This window comes from Acinonyx jubatus, chromosome E2 (assembly GCF_027475565.1).
Source record: "Acinonyx jubatus isolate Ajub_Pintada_27869175 chromosome E2, VMU_Ajub_asm_v1.0, whole genome shotgun sequence".
Classification (NCBI taxonomy): Eukaryota; Metazoa; Chordata; class Mammalia; order Carnivora; family Felidae; genus Acinonyx; species Acinonyx jubatus.
The window spans coordinates 17691531-17710774 of NC_069396.1; the positions used below are offsets into that span (position 1 = coordinate 17691531).

Sequence of the window (19244 nt, forward strand, 5' to 3'; positions counted from 1 at the left end):
ACCTTTGAAGGTAACCCCCAAACTGGGTTTATAGGTGGAAAAAACAGCAGGTAAGGAACAGAGATGAGTTTTTCTGTACACTATTCTGAATTCTGACCTGCATGAATGCAGTAGTTATTCAAACACTGACACACAAAAAAAATTAAGTCACTTTTCCTATTCATATTTTTTTAATGTTTATTTTTGAGAGACAGAGAGAAAGAGAGAGAACGACTGCAAACAGGGGAGGGGCAGAGAGAGAGACAGAGAGAGAGAATCCAAAGCAGGCTCCAGGCTCTGCTGTCAACACAGAGCCAGATGCAGGGCTTGAACTCATGGACCATGAGATCATGACCTGGGTTGAAGTCAGACACTTAACTGACTGAGCCACTCTGGTGCCCCTCCCACTCATTTAAAAAAAAAAAAAATATATATATATATATATATTTAATATATATTTTTATTTATTTTATTTTACTTTATTTATACATATTTTTAAAATATATATATATATATATTTTTTTTTTTTTTGGAGAGCACACACACTTGCACAAGAGGGGTAGGGGCAGAGAAAGAGGGGGGCAGAGAATCCAAAGCAGTCTCTGCTGACAGCAGTGAGCCTGATGTGGGGCTTGAACTCATGAATCGTGAGATCATGACCTGAACCAAAGTAGATTAACCTGCTGAGCCACCCAGGTGCCCTGCACTTTTCCCATTCTTAAAACAGCCTTCTTCCTAAGGTTAGGTCTTCAGCTAGCAGAGCGCTGGCCAGGTATGTCTGTCAGCTGTTTTCCTTAACCAGAGACTATCAGCTTTCCAATCCTCTCCTATCAGGTTGTCCAGCCAACAGCTAATGGACTGACTCCCCCATAAGAAGCCTTAATCCCCCCACTCTAAAAGTTGCCAGGAACCCAGAAACCCTCTCCTTGTTTTCTACCAAATCTGCCCTGCCCTCCAAAATGTACAATACACTTCAGTGTCCTGTGTGCTGGCACATTTCCATTATCATATGGTTCCAAATATTTATAGTTGGGCTGTCCTATTGTTAGAGAGGACAGTGCAACAATCAAGAAGTCAACAGCGATGCACTCCAAGTGTACGTGCCTCCCACTCAGGCTGCATATTCCAGTTGCGTCAGAGGGCCTGGCCCCATCAGCTCTAACCTGCATTCAGTTAGATACAGAGCACATCAAGGGGCATGATTCAGGCAGGCAGGAACAAGCTTCAACCCACTCTGCCTGAGACACCCGGCTAAGTGTTTTCCTATCCAAATCCTCAGAAAATAACCTGCAAGGCGGCTATTACTGCCCCCATTCTCACAAGTCAGGAAACAAGAGGCTGCCTGAAATTGAAGTGCCTTAGGAAGCCGCTTCAGAAGGATCTGAGGCCCCACAGGTAGGAAGCAGTAGGACCAGATTTCAAATCCTAAAGGCAAGTAAATGATGTGGGATTTCAAGTCCAAAAGACTTGGGCTCAAATTCATATTTGTGGGGTGCCTGGGTGGCTCAGCCGGTTAAGCATCCAACTTTAGCTCAGGGCATGATCTCACGGTCCGTGGGTTCAAGCCCCGTGTCGGGCTCTGTGCCGACAGCTCGGAGCCTGGAGCCTGCTTTGGATTCTGTGTCTCCCTCTCTCTCTGCCCCTCCCCTGCTCATGCTCTGTCTCAAAAATAAATAAAAACACTAAAAAAAATAAAAATAAAAAAAATTCATATTGTGTGAGCATATGGAAGTGGTTTCCTCATCTAAAAATGGAGATGCTACTACCTAACTCATAAGATTTTGGGGAGGATTACGTAAGACAATGTTTGTAAAGCACTGAGCACCACAGCAAGCCCTCAATAAAAGGCACCTCTAGCTTACTCACAACTAATCGAGGTTTCTGATTCCAACTCTGAGTCTCTCCCTACACCACAGAGAAACCATCAGCTACAGCCAAATGCTTTACCTGAGGGATGAAGCACCAAAGCAAGGAGGAGATACACAGGACCAAAGAGCCTAAGAGGGAGCTGGCTTGGTCTGCATTTGGAAAGGACTGTGTTGCAGGGGTGCTCCATGGTTTATCGGGGACCTCAACAGACAAGTTCAACTGCCCAGGGAAACGTGCAGAGGCACCTGTAGGAACATGAACAGTTTTTTTCTGCAAGCCATGAGTCACAGAAGGCTGGTAAATGGTAAGCCCTGGGGCAGATTGTTACAACTTCCTCCCAGATGTTCCTGGCACCACTGGCTTGTATTACTGGTTTCAAAAGGTAATTGATCTGAAACCAGGTCTCATCATCACTCATCCCCTTCTACCCCACCTTGTAACAGCTAGTGAAGTAAGCTGATTCCCATTCCTGACTGCAGCCTAGCTCCACAAGGCCACACATCTTGGCCAAGTCATGGGAGCATGAATGGACTTGTGTCGGACTCTTTCTGGGGAAAGCTGGTGAGCACTGATGAGCACATGGGGCAACAACAGTTCAGATCCTAATACTGGAAAAGACACCTAAACACAGCTCTCCCACACCCACCTGGGACCTTAAAGTCATGTGACCGCTTTAGACTCAAGAGATTCTGAATCACAAAGTCAATGAACCTGATGGAGAGTTCAGTATTTCTACCAATATAAATTGATAGCTTTCAGCCCTGACCTTAAGTACACAATTCCTAGAATATTGTTGGGGAAGGGATTAGAAACTTGAGACTGCTTCCCGACAAATAGTTAAAAAATCAGAGCTCTGTGTATCTGCACTAGATAGAAAGACATCCAAGGGAACCAGGAGTCTCTGGCCTGTGCTCAAAGCTCCTGTCTAAAGACCATCCTACCAAGCCCAGCCTCAGACCCTGAACTGGCACCACTATACAAGCTGGTCAAGAAGAAGAGTTGAGTCCCTTGGGGTAAAAGAGCTGTTGAAAACAAGAAAGCTTTTTTCTTAATATTTATTTTACGTAATTTTTTTAATGTTTATTTTTGAGAGACAGAGCGAGAGAGACACAGTACAAGCAAGGGAGGGGCAGAGAAAGAGGGAAACACAGAATCCGAAGCAGGCTCCAGGCTTTGAGCTGTCAGCGCAGAGCCTGAACCGGGGCTTGAACCCATGAACCGTTATATCATGACCTGAGCTGAAGTCAGATGCTTAACCGGCTGAGCCACTCAGGTGCTCTTTCAAAAGAAAGCTTTTAAAGTAGACTTCTAGGAACTGATGGATACTGGGCTGAGAATTCATCCCAGGCCAGCTTTTAGGTCGAATTGCCTAGACACCTCCAAACTGCCAAGGGAACACCCTTGAAGGGCAGGTAATTGTCTTCTCAGCCATGACACATAGGTACCATATTGTCCCAAAGTTCAACCTTACAGGGTGTTCTGACAAAATAAAACCACCCATCTCTCGGGAAATAAAATGTCCTTCAAGTGATCAATCTTGGCCAGTTTCCTGCTGATCTTTGGGCATTTTGACTAGAATGGAAGGGTAATATCAGTTTTAAAGTACTGCAGCCCAAAGGAAGTTTGTGGGGGATGGAAGAAAGATAATCAAGTCTCCATTCTGGCTTGGCTTAGGGATAGACCTAGCTCATAAAGCAAACATGTGCTCATAGCTATCACTGTTTTCTGGGGTAAGTATGCAAAATTGCTTGAAAAAAAGATTCTGGCATTTTCCTGAGTAAAATTACATATAGAAAAAAAGTTCACTAAGAAATACAAAAGAACAAGTGTTGTGGAATACTTTGGAAACAGGTGCTGCTATATACTATTAGGGAGGAGAGGAGTGTAAATTGGCACAACCTTTTTGCCAATTAAGAAGCCTTAAACAAGCCCTTTGGCCCAGGAATTGTGCCAGAAAGCATCCCAGACAGGACAAAACCATACCTGCAATTATGTCCATAACTGTTGCTCAAATTGTACAAAAAAAAAAAAAAAAAATTAGGGGCACCTGGGTGGCTCAGTCGGTTGGGTGTCCGACCTCAGCTCAAGTCATGATCTCACGCCCTGTGAATTCAAGCCCAGCATCAGGCTCTGTGCTGACAGCTCAGAGCCTGGAGCCTGCTTCGAATTCTGAGTCTCCCTCTCTCTGTCCCTCCCCTGCTCATGCTCTCTCCCTCCCTCTCTCTCAGAAATAAACATTAAAGGGGCGCCTGGGTGGCACAGTCGGTTAAGCATCCGACTTCAGCCAGGTCACATCTCGCAGTCGGTGAGTTCGAGCCCCGCGTCAGGCTCTGGGCTGATGGCTCAGAGCCTGGAGCCTGTTTCCGATTCTGTGCCTCCCTCTCTCTCTGCCCCTCCCCCGTTCATGCTCTGTCTCTCTCTGTCCCAAAAATAAATAAACGTGGAAAAAAAAAAAATTAAAAAAAAAGAAATAAACATTAAAAAAAATTGTAAAAAAATAAGTCAGTCTCAACCACTTAACATTCAACAGAATAACTATGTGTGCCACTGTCACTCAAAGGTCTCACCTACAGCATTCAATGTCATAAAAGAAAACCTATGGGCGGGGGGCTGGGGGGTAGCTGCTGGGTGGCAGTCAGTTAAACATTGGACTTCGGCTCAGGTTGTGATCTCACAATTTGTGAGTTCAAGCCCCGCAGAGGGCTCACTGCTGTCAGCGCAGGGCCTGCTTCGGATCCTCCATCTGCCTCTCTCTCTGCCCCTCCCTGATTTGCACTCTCTCACTGTCTCTCAAAAGTAAATAAACATTTTTTAAAAAGTTAAAAAGGGGGCGCGCGGGTGGCTCAGTCAGTTAAGTGTCCGACTTCAGCTCAGGTCATGATCTCACAGTGCGTGGGTTCAAGCCCTGCGTCGGGCTCTGTGCGGACAGCTCAGAGCCTGGAGCCTGCCTGGATTCTGTGTCTCCCTCTCTCTCTGCCCCTCCCCTGCTCACACTCTGTCTTTCTCTCTCTCAAAAATAAATAAACATAAAAAAATTTTTTTAAGTTAGAAAGAAAGAAAGAAAGAAAGAAAGAAAGAAAGAAAGAAAGAAAGAAGGAAAGAAGAAAAAAAGAAAGAAAGAAAACCTATAGGGTGCCTGGCTGGCTTAGTAAGAAGTGAGTGCAACTCTTGATCTTGGGCTCTTGAGTTCGAGCCCCACATTGGGTGTAGAGATTACTTAAATTAATAAATAAAAACTTTTTTTAAATTTTTTTATTTAAAAAAAGATTTTTTTTTTTTAACGTTTATTTATTTCTGAGACAGAGAGAGACAGAGCATGAACGGGGGAGGGTCAGAGAGAGGGAGACACAGAATCTGAAACAGGCTCCAGGCTCTGAGCTGTCAGCACAGAGCCCGACGCAGGGGTCGAACTCATGGACCGTGAGATCATGACCTGAGCCGAAGTCAGCCGCTCAACCGACTGAGCCACCCAGGTGCCCCAATAAAAACTTTTTTTTAAAAAAAGAGCATTTATTAAAGAAAAACTGCTCTGCTCAGAAAAAAAAAAAAAAAACAGGTCACAAAACAGCTATTTATGTTTATTTATTTATTTATTATTATTTTTTTAATGTTTTATTTATTTTTGAGAGAGGGAGAGACAGAGCATGAACAGGGGAGGGTCAGAGAGAGGGAGACACAGAATCTGAAACAGGCTCTAGGCTCTGAGCTGTCAGCACAGAGCCTGACGAGGGGCTCGAATTCACGGACCGCGAGATCATGACCTGAGTGAGGTCGGCCGCTCAACCGACTGAGCCACCCAGGCGCCCCTATGTTTATTTATTTTTAGTAATCTCTACACCCAACATAGGGCTCAAACTCACAACTCCGAGATCAAGAGTCCTATGCTCTTCCAAATGAGCCAGCCAGGCGCCCCACAATGCAGTCATTCATAGTTTGACAATTACAAAATATTAGTATTTTTATACCTGTAAAAGAGAGCAGAGAGATGGGGGAAGAAAAGACACAGAAAGAGAATGGGGCTGAGTCTTGGCACCAGTAAGGTGGCCCAGCTATCCCCAGAACCAACAATCCCAGAAGCAAAAGAAACCAAGATGGCAGAGGGTGAGCAAGACCTAACTTAAGGCACTCAGATTGGGTCAAGGGAGCAGGTGCAAAGGAAGCTGGGAGTGGGTGGGGAGAGTCCATAAGGCATGCTGGGAAGCCAAGGGGCTCCAGGGGTCCCCAAGGCCATCCTCAGGACCTAGACTCTCCTTCCAAAGCTGAGAGCAGAGCTAGCCAACTTGCTGTCATAGAGGTGTTCCTGATGATCCATCACTACCAGATCACCATTTTGGGGCAAGCCAAGGAATCAAGTACTGTGCTCGAGTGGAAGCACTCAGTGCAAAGTGGCTACAGGGGCAGCAGTGGCTTTGCATAGACAGCCAGCTCCTGGACAACAGCGTGACCCTGGCAGAGTGTTGCCATACCTGGCAGATGGCCCCCTCAACGCACCGCTCATCTTGGACCTGGGTTTTCCAGCAGATGGGGCCAATGGAGCTCTAGAGGCCCTCGGCATGGAGCCTTCTCCTACCCACCGAAGTAGAAGATGAAGCTGGATTGCTGGGGAAGTGGGACTGGAGGGTGAAGTGTAGGGCAGTGAAGGAGTGGAGTGGAACTCAGGCCTTTTCCCTCAGATCAGGCATCAGTGAACACTTGGTTAGGGAAACAGACCTGGAAGATCTACTGAAAATGTTCATTTGATAGGGCGCCTGGGTGGCTCAGTCGGTTGAGCGTCTGACTTCGGCTCAGGTCACGATCTCACGGTCTGTGAGTTCCAGCCCCGCGTCGGGCTCTGTGCTGACGGCTCAGAGCCTGGAGCCTGTTTCAGATTCTGTGTCTCCCTCTCTCTGTGACTCTCCCCCGTTCATGCTCTGTCTCTGTCTCAAAAATAAATAAACATTTAAAAAAAAAATTAAAAAAAAAAAAAGAAAATGTTCATTTGAAACGACAAAGGTCCTTTATGGATGGTGGGCTTCCATTTTGCTTATCTTCCAGTTTTCCATAGTTAAACATGTTTTTGATTTGTTATCAGAATGAGACGTTGTGATTCCCCCCTCTCCTGACTAGAAAAGTTGTATGGTAACCCCGTATTGTTGAGGAGAAAACAGTTCTTTCTAGCAAGTTCCTTTTGTCTCTCTGTTGAAAATTCTGCAAAGAGTTCCATTATTCAGGTTCCTCCTTACCCTTGGGAGCCGGGGGTCCTCCCTTATAATCTGCAGAGAGAAACCCAAGATGGGCTGTACTCCACAGCACCCTGGAGTTTGGGATAGGGCTGACTCAGAATTAAGCATAAAGTGTGCTGTCTGGCTTAATGATTCCCACCCTCAACGATACCAGAACGGGGATCCTAGCTATCACTTTGGGACATCTGGGATAGCAATTAAGGGTCTGGTAGCTAAAAGCATTGGTTCCCAATCATAGCTGAATGGTTCACCTGGAGAATTTTTGAAAATCCAGATCCCCTACTTCTAGCCCATCCATCACTTCTTCTGAATCATCTGGAGGTAATCTTGGGAAGGCAGTTTATTGGTTTTTAAAAGTTCCTGGGGGTGCCTAGGGAGCTCAGTCGGTTAAGCATCTGACTTGGCTCAGTTCATGATCTCGCAGTCGATGAGTCCAAGCCCTGCATCAGGCTCTGTGCTGATAGCTCAGAGCCTGGAGCCGGCTTCAGATTCTGTGTCTCCCTTTCTCTCTACCCCTACCCTGCTCATGCCTCTGTCTCTAGCTCTCTCAAAAGTAAATAAACACTAAAAAAAAAAATTTTTTTTTCACTTTACAGACAGGATACATTTATTACCAAGTCTATACAAATAGTATTAAAATAAACCTTATAAACCAACGTCAGTATGAATATAGATCCAAACATTTTATTTTTTATTTAAAAATTTTTTTTAATGTTCATTAAAAAAAATTTTTTTTAAAGCTCCTAATTGTCGGGGCGCCTGGGTGGCTCAGTCGGTTAAGCGGCTGACTTCGGCTCAGGTCATGATCTTGCGGTCCGTGAGTTCCAGCCCCACTTCGGGCTCTGTGCTGCCAGCTCAGAGCCTGGAGCCTGTTTCAGATTCTGTGTCTCCCTCTCTCTCTGACCCTCCCCCATTCATGCTCTGTCTCTCTGTCTCAAAAATAAATAAACGTTAAAAAAAAAAAGCTTTAAAAAAAATAAAATAAAGCTCCTAATTGTCTCATTTCTCTGAAATAGGCCAATTGGAATGGCTTTTTGAGGGCACTTCGAAAGATGTTATCAAGATTTCAAACATCCAGATCCTTCCTCTGAACAACACATTTATCTGTTTATTCAGTATCACCCCCTGGAGGTTTTAAAGGTGACTTGAAATCAGTGTGTCAAAAACCAAATCCATGATCTCAGACTAAATATGGTTCTTTTCCACTGTCTCCTAGAGAAATGACATATCATGCACTTAGGTACTCAAACCCAAAATCTGGGTCTCAGAAGCAGCTCAGTCTGGGTCTAGAGTACCTGGGCTCAAATTTTGGCTCCACCACCAACTCTGGGCAAATTTGTTTCCTCATCTATAAAATGAAATGATGCTAATAGTATCTATGTCAGTTAAATGAGTTAATACTTAGCACAGTGCCTGGCATATGGTTAGCTAGAGTCATCATCTTCTATGACCATTTCTCCTTCAGACTCTCCTTCAGATTCCAAGTCAATCACCAAGACTCCTTATGCCTCTTCATCTCTACTCATGGTACTTTAGTACATACCACATCATATTTACCCTGAGAGTGCAAATATTTCCATTTTAAAAAAAGGATCTTTTAAAAATGCAACAAATGATACATTTGAGAAAATGAAATAAGATCACTTCCTTGTTTGAAACTCATGCATGGTGTGCCATTGTTGTTCTTTAATGCGCTCACTCTCAGTTTCCACTGTCTAGTCACAGTAGTACTCTCCTTAAATACAGCATAACCCCCTTCCCACAGGACCTTTGCACATGCAGCCCCCTCTGTCTAGAACAGTGTCTCCCTACACTCTCACTCCAGTTTACCCAGTTAACTCCCACCATCTTTCACATCCCAAAGCAGGTTACTTTCTCAGGAAAGCTCTATGTAACTTCCTGCCATATAACTCATTACAACTGTAATTATATGTTTACTTGTTATTATCTAAATGCCTATCTCCCTTAATACTCTCAATATATGCCCAAAGGCAAAGACTATGTTAGAATTTGCTTATCACTGTATCTCAACACTTAGCTCAGTGCCTGATACAAGGTAAGTGTTCAGTAATTGTTGAGTGAACTATCAAAGTCCTTTGACCTAGCAATTTTGCTTCTAGGAATTCATTCTTTTTTTTTTTTTTTAATTGATGTTTACTTATTTTTGAGAAAAAGCAAGAGCAGGGGAGAGGCAGAGAGGTGGGAAGAGGATCCGAAACAGGTTCTGTGCTGCCAGCAGGGAGCCCGATGTGGGGCTTGAACTCACAAACCGTGAGATAATGACCTGAGTGGAAGTCAGATGCCCAACTGACTGAGCCACCCAGGCGCCCCTGAATGCCACATTTTCAAGCTCTCAACACCCAAGGAAAATAATGCAAGTGCTAAGAGATTTGACAGTTTACTTCTGAATTAAGCAGTTTACATTTTTAAAATTTTTGATGATTTGAAACATTCAGATAATTAAGTCATCAAACAATAGTTGGTGTGAAAACTAATGATTTTTAAACAGCATAGTAACCTTACTAAGCTTATTGCAAAGCGTATCTTAAAGGTATTATTCAAACATAAAAGCTTAATTTATCTGAATGGGGTTAAGATGAACAATTCATGTGATCATCCTTCTCCAGCAGTCTTTCCTAAAAAGGTGATTCCTGACAGTCAGATTTCTGAAAATCCAAACACTTTACAACTTTTATGTTAACTCCTCCCCACTTCCATATCTGCAAAAGATAAAAGTGGGGTTAGCGAAATAAATCATGTATATCCACCACATAGAGGACAATGGAGCTGTTAAAAACAAGATAGATGTGTATTTAATAGTCTGCAGAGATGCCTGTGATTCAATTAAAAAGGCAAGTTGCAGGGGCACCTGGGTGACTCAGTCAGTTAAACCTCCGACTCTTGGTTTCGGCTCAGGTCATGATCTCAGTTGTGAGTTTGAGCCCCATGTTGGGCTCCGCGCTGGCAGTGTGGAGAGAGAGACACTCAACCGACTGAGCCACCCAGGAGCCCCCTTCCCAATTCTTGTTTTAAAAATTCCTGAATGCACACAGTAGCTTCCCCTAAAGAGAAAGGTCTACAAGGATTCACATTAAACCATTGGATGTGCTCATCCTTAGGCAGGAGAGCTGAGAAAGGGAAGAACTTTCATGAGTTTATTTCTGGTTTGCTTCTATTGAGAGGCAGTGGCATTCAGTGGTTAAAGCTTGGGCTGGTTAGATTTTATTTATTTATTTTTTTAATTTATTTTTTTAATTTTTTAACACTTTATTTATTTTTGAGACAGGGAGAGACAGAGCATGAAGAGGGGAGGGTCAGAGAGAGGGAGACACAGAATCTGAAACAGGCTCCAGGCTCCGAGCTGTCAGCACAGAGCCCGACGCGGGGCTCGAACTCACGGACCGTGAGATCATGACCTGAGCCGAAGTCAGCCGCTTAACCGACTGAGCCACCCAGGCGCCCCTGGGCTGGTTAGATTTTAATCCAAGCTCTGCTATTGACCACTTGTGTGATCTTGGGCAAGTTACTCAACCTCTCTGGCCTCAGTTTCCTCATCTGTAAAATGGGGATAATAACAGTACCTACTCCCAAGCATGTTATGGTGATTAAACATTATATATATATATATATATATATACACACACACACACACACACAAATATAATTATATAACACATATAAGATGGTAAGAGCTGTACCTGTCACATACTAAGTGCTACATATTTTACTAAAAAACACGGTCTTTACAGTGAACATATATTCATGTATTAATGTAAAATTCCAGCCAACCAGCCCAACCCTAATAAACAATATAAAATGGTACATATGGAGGGGGATGTGATAATAATAAAAAGCTCCCTAGGCAATTCTGATATTCAGCCAAGCTTGCAAACTACTGACTCAGGGGCCAAAGACACTGGTAAACCAGTTGGAGTGTGGTTGAGTCCCAGCTGGGGAATGCAGGAGAATTCTGGAAGCGGAAAAAGACCATAAAAGACAAGAAAATAGCAAGTCAGGCAGCCCCGGTGGGAAGCTCTGGCTGAGGCCGACTCCACAAAGAAAGGGCAGGGTGTGGGCCTGGCACCTTGTTCTGGCTTGTAGACGAAGAGCCCACAAGCAGCTATCTTTTCTCTCTGCCTGAAGCTACAACAAGATGAGACTCGTTATGAAAAGGCAGCCAGCCTTAAGCAAGATGCCCAGCACAGTAGCATAGCACTCCAATCCTGCCCTCTTAGTGACCAGCCAGCAGTCCACCTCCTCATAGCTCCAGGGACATGAAGGCACTTCTCACACACAGGACAGTTAGAGCCTCAAGGCCGAGGAGCTGGGACCAAAGTAACTTGCCTCAGACCACATAGTTTGGGATAAGAAACCAAGTTGAGAACCCCCATCTTCCCCTGCCTGTGCCCAGATGCACACCACCAGGTCTTTCCCCACCACTGGGTTTGACAAGACTCTGAAGAACTGAATGGACGTGGGCTGGCGGCGGGGGCGGGGGGGTTTGTGGGGACAGTGTAGAATATGCTAGGTTTGCCAAATTTGCAGTGGGGGGGGGGCGTCATCTCAGAAAAATACATAGGCAGTCTTGGACACAATGAATTCCAGGGGAACAAGGACTTCCTAAAACTAACATGAGACCCTGAGGTCAGAACTCTAGGCAAGATCAACCTACTTCTAGCCTCCACATAGGTTTAAGGTTTCTTGGTAAGAGAGATGGAACACTGAACTAATCTTATGTGCTCTTAAGCAAAAGTTAGGGTCCTGAGATTGAGAGGGAAGAGGAAACCTTGGGATTGTGCCTCCTTGGCCTGATCTCCTCATCCAGCTCTTGAGATGCCTGGGGGTCCCAGTGGAGAACAGATCTCTCCTCCCTGGAGTTCTGTTTAGCCTAGAGAGGCTCTCATGAAGGGAAAGCAGCCACCAACTTGCCCACCTCCTGGCTGTGGGGCCCTGGCTCTGAGCACTCTCCTCGGATGTCAGACAACAGAGTCAGAATTCTGAGTTCAAAGATGGGTAAGGGGAGAAAGGAAGGTGTCTGTTTGGCTTTATTTCCAGGATAAGGCATTTTGGTTTACTGAGAGCATAGCAGGATGCCAGCACCCCAGACCCACTACCATAGCCTGGAGGGGATTCTGTCAGCTTGAGGAATTTGCAGACCACTGATGCTCTAGTGACCCAGAATTGCAAGGGTGTCCAGATTTGGCTGGGGGAGGCGGAGGGAGGCAGAGTATATCAAGCTCCTCCACTCAGAGCATGGTGGGGGTGGCGGGGAGGTGGGGGTGGCGGGGAGGTGGGGGTGGCGGGGAGGTGGGGGTGGCGGGGAGGTGGGGGTGGCGGGGAGGTGGGGGTGGCGGGGAGGTGGGGGTGGCGGGGAGGTGGGGGTGGCGGGGAGGTGGGGGTGGCGGGGAGGTGGGGGTGGCGGGGAGGTGGGGGTGGCGGGGAGGAGAGGCAGAAGATAACCAGCCAGAAGGCAGATTCTCTCTGAGAACTGTCAGAGACAGTGCTTGCTATCAGGCCTGGTATCTGAACCTGCCCTGTCCTCCCACATCCTAGAAGAGGCCAGGGGTCCTGGAAAGAAATACCCCCGCCCCCCAACTCCAGCTCCTGGTGATTAACAAGAGGCCTGTGGAGGGAAAAGGAATTCAAATCCCTTGGGTCAGAAGTTAACTATTTCTCATCTTCCTTTAGCATGCCTGGGGCCAGAGGACTCACAACCTCTCCCCTCTCTCACACTCAGGTAGAGGGAGCTGGGTTCAAGTCCTACCTCCACAATTCACTAGCTGGGGGACCTCGGATAGGTTACAAAGTTACAAGCCTAGGTTTCCTGTCCAGCTAAATGGGGCCAATTTCACCCCTCCCCCAGTGGGGCTTTTAGGAGGATTTAAAGGGCTTATTACATAAAGTACATAGCGTAGTCTCTGGAACTCTGTAAGCTCTCAGTAAATGGTATTTAGGTTGTGATTTTTTTTTGGTTGTTTTGTTTTGAGCCCTTCCTTGCGGGTAGCCCTGCTGCCTGGCAATGACAGGTAACTAAATAAAATGAGGGGGGAAATTTGACTGAGACTTATAACATCCCGAGGTCTGAGAAAAGCCGGGAAGGGGAGTCAGGAAGAGATGCTGGAGGTGGGGCCCAGCATCCTGATTCCAAAGGAGACTTCAGCGACTCTGGCTTCCATGAAGGCATAATTGGGACTTCAGCCACATGTGCCTTGCTGCCTCCCTGATGGGGTGGCAGTCTAAACTGGACTGGGCCCTGCCTACTTCTTTTATTTACCTCTCCCCACCTTACACTCCATGGTCCAGCCAGACTAACTGTAGTTAAGTTCCTGGCCCCCATGCTGTTCCCTTGCCAGGAACACTCCCTGCTACCTCTCATACCCCAACTCTCCTGCAGAATTCTTCCTCAGCCTTCAATGTGGACATCACTTCTTTCAGGTCCCCCCAAGAACATGTCAGCAGCCTTTCTTATCTGACTCCATATTTTTTCTCCCTCACTTCCTGCTGGATCATATGTATATACAACATGTGATATATATATAAACATATATATAACTTATATAAAAACATATATATAACTTATTTTGTCTATCTTTCTCCACTAGCAGGTAAATGGCCCCCAAAGCCTGGGTTTTGTGCATGTTTTCCTCATTAATAGAACCCTAGCACTTAGAACAGCAGTATCTGGCACTTAGTAGGTGCTCAATAAATACTTGTTGTAGGTCAGATTCATAGTTAAAACTGCCTGGTGGCTGAACTGCTTCCTCCTCTAATTGCGGAGCTCATGATGTTAATGAGCTATGGGTCTTTGTCATCTCTGAACATCTGCTAACATTCGTTGGCTGAATGACCACTCAGCTGGGCCTTGGGTCTCAGACACTTTACTGCTTCCCTAATGAGGCAGGAGCTAGATTTAACCACCTCATCCATGTGAGGAACCTGTTGCCCACTTATACACTGTCCAGGATAAACATCATCCAGGAAGCCCTCACCTAAAAAACCCAGGGCCATTTCCAGATTCCCTTTATATTTGGGGGGACAATAACAGGCATTGGCTTAAGGACAAATAAAGGGAAGGATTTCTCCCTCAACACAAAGGATGTGACCAAAGACATAGTAAGATTTGCTGTCTCTTAGCATAGTGCTAAGGGAGAATCAAAAATCCAGCAAGGGTGGGGCACGTAGGTGGCTCAGGTGGTTAAGCATCCAACTCCTGGTTTCGGCTCAGGTCATGATCTCACAGTTTGTGGGTTCGAGCCCCGCATCGGGCTCCGTGCTGACGGTGTGAGGCCTGGAGCCTGCTTCAGATTCTGTCTCCCTTTCTTTGCCCTTCCCCCACTCATGCTCTGTCTCTCTCTCCCTCCCTCCCTCTCAAAAATAAAAGCTGACTTCTCAGCACAACAGCCACAGTACTGAGATGCTCAGGTAATCCTCAGTTAACCCAGCAATTATGCTCGCAGCTATGTACCTAACAGATAATGTACACTGAGACTGTCCACGGAGACTGGAACGATAATGTTCACAGCAGCACCAGTCATAATGGCCAAAACCCATAAACTCCTCAAATACCCATCGACAGTAAACGTGTCAATTGTCACATAATGGAATACTACAGGACAGTGAGAATCACCTACAACTACCTCCAGAACTATGGAAGCATCTCACAAAATGTGCAATACCCAAGAGGATATTCTGTACAGTTCTTTTACATAAAATTCAAATACAGGCAAGTTAACCTGTGGTATTAGAAGTCAAGATAGTGGTTTTCTTGCTGGGAAGGGTAGAGAACAGGAAGGGGCATCTGAGGTGCTGGCAATGCGGTTTCTTGATCTTGGTATGTGGGTGTTTTAAATCTGTGACACTCATTGAGCTGTACACTTAGCATTTGGGCACTTTCCTCCATTTATGTTATTCTTCAATAACAGTGATTCTCTGAATGGAGACAGTTCAGCCTCAGAACCAAAGCCTCAACTGATTTGGACAGGGGAGGTCCTTCTCTCCCTCCTGCTCCTCCATCATCCTCCAAATGCTTTGCAGAACTATAGTTTCCAGCCTTAGAAACCCACTGCTTAATGTAAGCAATGCCTTCCTCATCACACAGCAGGGAGGTGAGGGCACCCTGCACTGGGTAACCTAGGAACAGAGTGCCATGTGAGGAAGTGGGAAGGGAGATTAGAGGTTTGGGACCTGCTCCCCAAGCACAAGCTAACAGTGATGTGCAACAGGCTTTAGCAACCTACCCCAGTCTGCTGCTGAGCCAGGAAGGCAGCCAGCCAGGCTCAAAGCCCGATTTCCCAAATAATTCATTCGTGAGACAGATTTATTTGGTCCTATGAAATCCCACTGGATTTAAAATCCTGGCCTGACTGCTGACTGCCCCCATGACCTCACACCAAGTTGCTTACCCTCTTTTACAACAAAAGGGAGTTACCACCACCTGCTTTGCAAGACAATCGTAAGCATAAAAAATATTGGACTATAAGCTCCCCAAGGGCAGGAGCTTAGTTTTGTTAATTACTTTAGCCGCAGTTCTAGAATCCTGCCTGATACATGCAGATGCTAAATATACGTTTACTGAAAGAACAAAATGTAAAAACAGAGGACATGGCCCAGGCTGGAGGCCCCAAAACAAAAGGCAATTTTTACACAAGTTCAAATAGCCAAACCATCTTGAAGTGAATTCATGCTCAGTCAGATTCATTACTGAACTTTGAAGTTTCCTACTGAAGCTAATGAGGGTTAGCTTTAATCTTACTCAAACACTGACTAAGGGTGAGTTGAACCTGCTGAGGGGCCTTAATGAAGTACTGGGTTTCTTTTACTGTAATTAAGCTGCCTCTCTCAACTGTTTGCCATTAATGATGTATAGACCACAGTTAGGTCAATCACTTTTAATCACTGTACTAATACCATGCAAATTCCTTCCTCCCACCTCTTCTTTGTCTTAGCTTCCAGACCACACTTGAAGGCAGCCCCCCAGACTGTGGGGTGGGGGTGGGGAGAACATTCCAACTCTTCCTCCAGATTAACCTCTTGCTCTTAGTCTAGGCACCCAAGCCCCATCACTAGGACACTTAGAGACTGTATCAAAGCCAGTTTCCCTACCGGAATGTTTCTGGAAAACCTTACGATAAGAATGAACAAATGATTAATTGCTCTTAGGACAGGGGGTGGTAACTGGTGTCTTTAGGATCTGGCGCTCCAACATTCTACTTCATTTCATCCACTTCCCACTTTCTGGTAGTAAAAAGTGCCACTGAACTCAGGAGTCAGAAACTTCCATTCAAGTCACTGTAGTAATGACTTTCATGAAGCCACAACCACTCAGGTTTCATTTGTAAAATAGACCTTCAGCAGATTGTCATGATTCACGCGAACACCTACTGGGCATCCTGTGAAGTATCAGGTCCTGGGAATAAACCTAAAGGTACAAGTGGTGTTTGTGACCCTCACGGAAGCTCATGAGCTGTTCAGCCTAGCAAACTGAATCCATTAAGCTGTTCCTGTTTCTCCGCCTTTAAAACCTCCAGCAGGGCTGGGCTACAGGTTTTCTGAAGTACCAACTCTGAGATTAAGAGCTCAAGCTGTTTAATAGTTACCTTACCAGCTTTGAGAGAATGTCAGGAGGACAAAGCAAGCTCAGAGTTGTGGAAGTGCTTTGAAGAGGAAAGTGCACATGCAAACAAGTTATTAATTATATCAGATAATTTCTCTGAGCTCGACTTCATAGACACCTGTGATATTCATAACCCAGGGGCGAACAACAGAGGCAATTGTTCCTTAGCAATAAGGAAACTTGTCTGCTTGGCCAAACTTGAGAGTCTGTATGTACCCTAAGGATAACCCTTTCAACATGGCTGGATCCATCCTGTGCAGAGAGGACAGAGAGCCTGGGGTGGAGGTGAGGAGGTAGAAAGATGTCAGCAACTGAGGACTAAGAAGAGAAATGCCAGTATTTTCTGTTGAGGTGTCTCAATTAGTTGAGACCAATTGGACTGGGAAACTTGCTTTTACTTAAAAAAGAAGGCAACACTCTATTTCACAGGAAAACCACTCTAAGAACCAGTCATGTTGCAGGGAGGCTCAAGGTTAGCCAAGCACATTAACCCCCCCCTTTTTTTTATAACCCAGGTGTGCTCCTGGCATGAACCCACCATTTTCACAACCATAAACCAGACATCCAAGAAAGCAGAATTTTCTCAAAAGGTTTAAAATGCCTGACGTCACTGGGAAGCATTCACCAGCCAACCGGACCATGAAATCGAAAACCTGATCACCGCTTCCCCTCGACAACCTCAAGCTTAGTGAAGTGACAGTTAATCTGATATTTCTTGCTTCAGTAAGAAAGATAAGGCACAGTCAACACTCAAAAGCCACGAGATTGTAGCCAGAGAACTTGACAATGAGGGGGAGTACAGATCTGGCAGAGGTCTGGTTAGCAATAAAGCTTCCTCAGGGAGCCGGAATTGGATTTGGGGCCCTGCCCAAGGTAACATTTTTACAGGTTGGCTGAGTTGCAGTTTGTTAGCCAGTTAGTAATAAACCCATGTGCAAGAATTTAAAGTTTATGAGGCATGGCCTCTTAATGCCTCTGCTTGGCTCCCTACAGCCAAGAGTTTAAGGAGCCTGGCCTAGCCTGGGTGTTAATTGTTTTGTCAATCTGCAGGGTTATTCGGGGGGGGGGGGGGGGGGGGGAAGAAAAAAAAAAAGGCCCCCACAAACTCCAGACCCCAGTCCCCTTTTGGAGAAACAAAGGAGAGCCATCTGTCCCCTAGGCACTGACACCCCAACATTCAAACTGTGGAAATTTGTATGTGGGGTGAGGGGTATGCTGACGAGGGCATTAGATTAATGCTAGGTGGCAACAGTTTTTAGTTGTTTTGAAAGCCAGGTCCTCTCCCTGGGAAAATGCATACACAAATTCTTAAACAATCTCACAGGTTAGGGATCCTCTGGAACCCCACCCAAGGATCCTGGGTAATAGCTCTTTTTTAAGAACTTGGGTTTGATCCGTGGAGAAACCCCCACTGTCCTGGATGGAGGGAAAAGGGCCCCCATCAGCCGGCAGCTGCAGGGGTTTCCTAACACCAAAGTGACTCCCCACTCTCCAGTTTTTGAACTTGTGGGGGGGTGGGGGTGGGGAGAGGGAGACCCAAGTAAACTGGGTGATCAAAAACATGCTTTGATCACCCAACCACCGCCCCCTCAGCTCAAGACCTTCCAGCTTGGGACCTCCCCCCCAATTCCCCCAAGTACCCTAACATTCCAGTCTCAACACGGGGGTGGGGTGGGGCGGGGGTGTCCCCAAGTACGTGATGGCCCCAGTCCAGGTGTGCCAAGCCCAGTTTCCAGGAAGGCTGCGGGGGCTCAGGCCCTCCGGGAAGGGCAGGGTTAAGAGTGCATTCCAGAAGGCGGGGAAGAAGGGGGGCGGAGGAGGGGAGCGCGAAGAAGAGAAACAGACCCGGTCTGTCTGTCGGGAGACACAAAGCACGGTACACAAAGGGGGCCCGAGAGGGGCGAAGGGGGCTGCCCGGGGCACGGCTCATCCCCACACCTGCGCGGGGGTTGGGGGAGGAATGTGGACCGCGCATTCCTTTGCTGGGGCCAGTGGGGGAGAGCTTCCCACGTCCAGGCTGGGTGAGGAGCGCAGGCGCCTCGCACCCCGAAGCAGGTCAAGGTAAGCCGCCGCAGAGGGGCAAAGAGGGGTTGGACGTCAGAGGGCGCTATGCTCTCCATCCTCCTCGATCCGCCATCCACCCGCGCGTTAGCCCCCGAGAGCCTTTCTGCGCCTTCTCCATACCTGAGGCGGAGCCGGCGGCGCCAGAAGTCCCCCGCCCCGGCCTGGACACCCCTCGCGCGGATCACACCGCGGCGGACCACGTGCGACCCCCCGCGCTGCGGTTCCACGGGGCTACCTCCCGGAGGGTCCTACCTCTCCTCGGCGCCTGGCCGGGCTCCAGCTCCGCGCCTCCCGACTCCAAAGTCACTTCAGCTTCCCCGAAGCCCGCCCGGCACGGCTCGGAGGCCACGCGAGGCAGCCAGCAGACCTGCGCCTGAGGGAAGAGGGGGAAAGAGGGAGGCCGGGTCACAGGCATGCCCGGTTTCTGCATACCCATCCCCAGATTCTTTACTGGCCTTTCGGGGCCACCTTGACTCCAAAGAGCCCAGCCCCGCACT

At 46.8% G+C, this 19244-nt stretch overlaps 1 protein-coding gene across 3 annotated transcripts in view; it reads right to left on the reverse strand.

The window, feature by feature from the left end:
- Nucleotides 1–19244, reverse strand: part of CDH3 (cadherin 3) — a 59788-nt gene that overhangs the window by 26979 nt on the left and 13565 nt on the right. For 2 of the 3 annotated variants that reach the window (XM_027076076.2, XM_027076075.2), the window contains exon 2: nt 19000–19120. In XM_027076076.2, the coding sequence (XP_026931877.1) occupies nt 19000–19120 (121 nt within the window). Of the gene's footprint in view, nt 1–18999; nt 19199–19244 lie in introns of those variants that run through there. The other variant, XM_027076074.2, reaches the window with a different exon arrangement.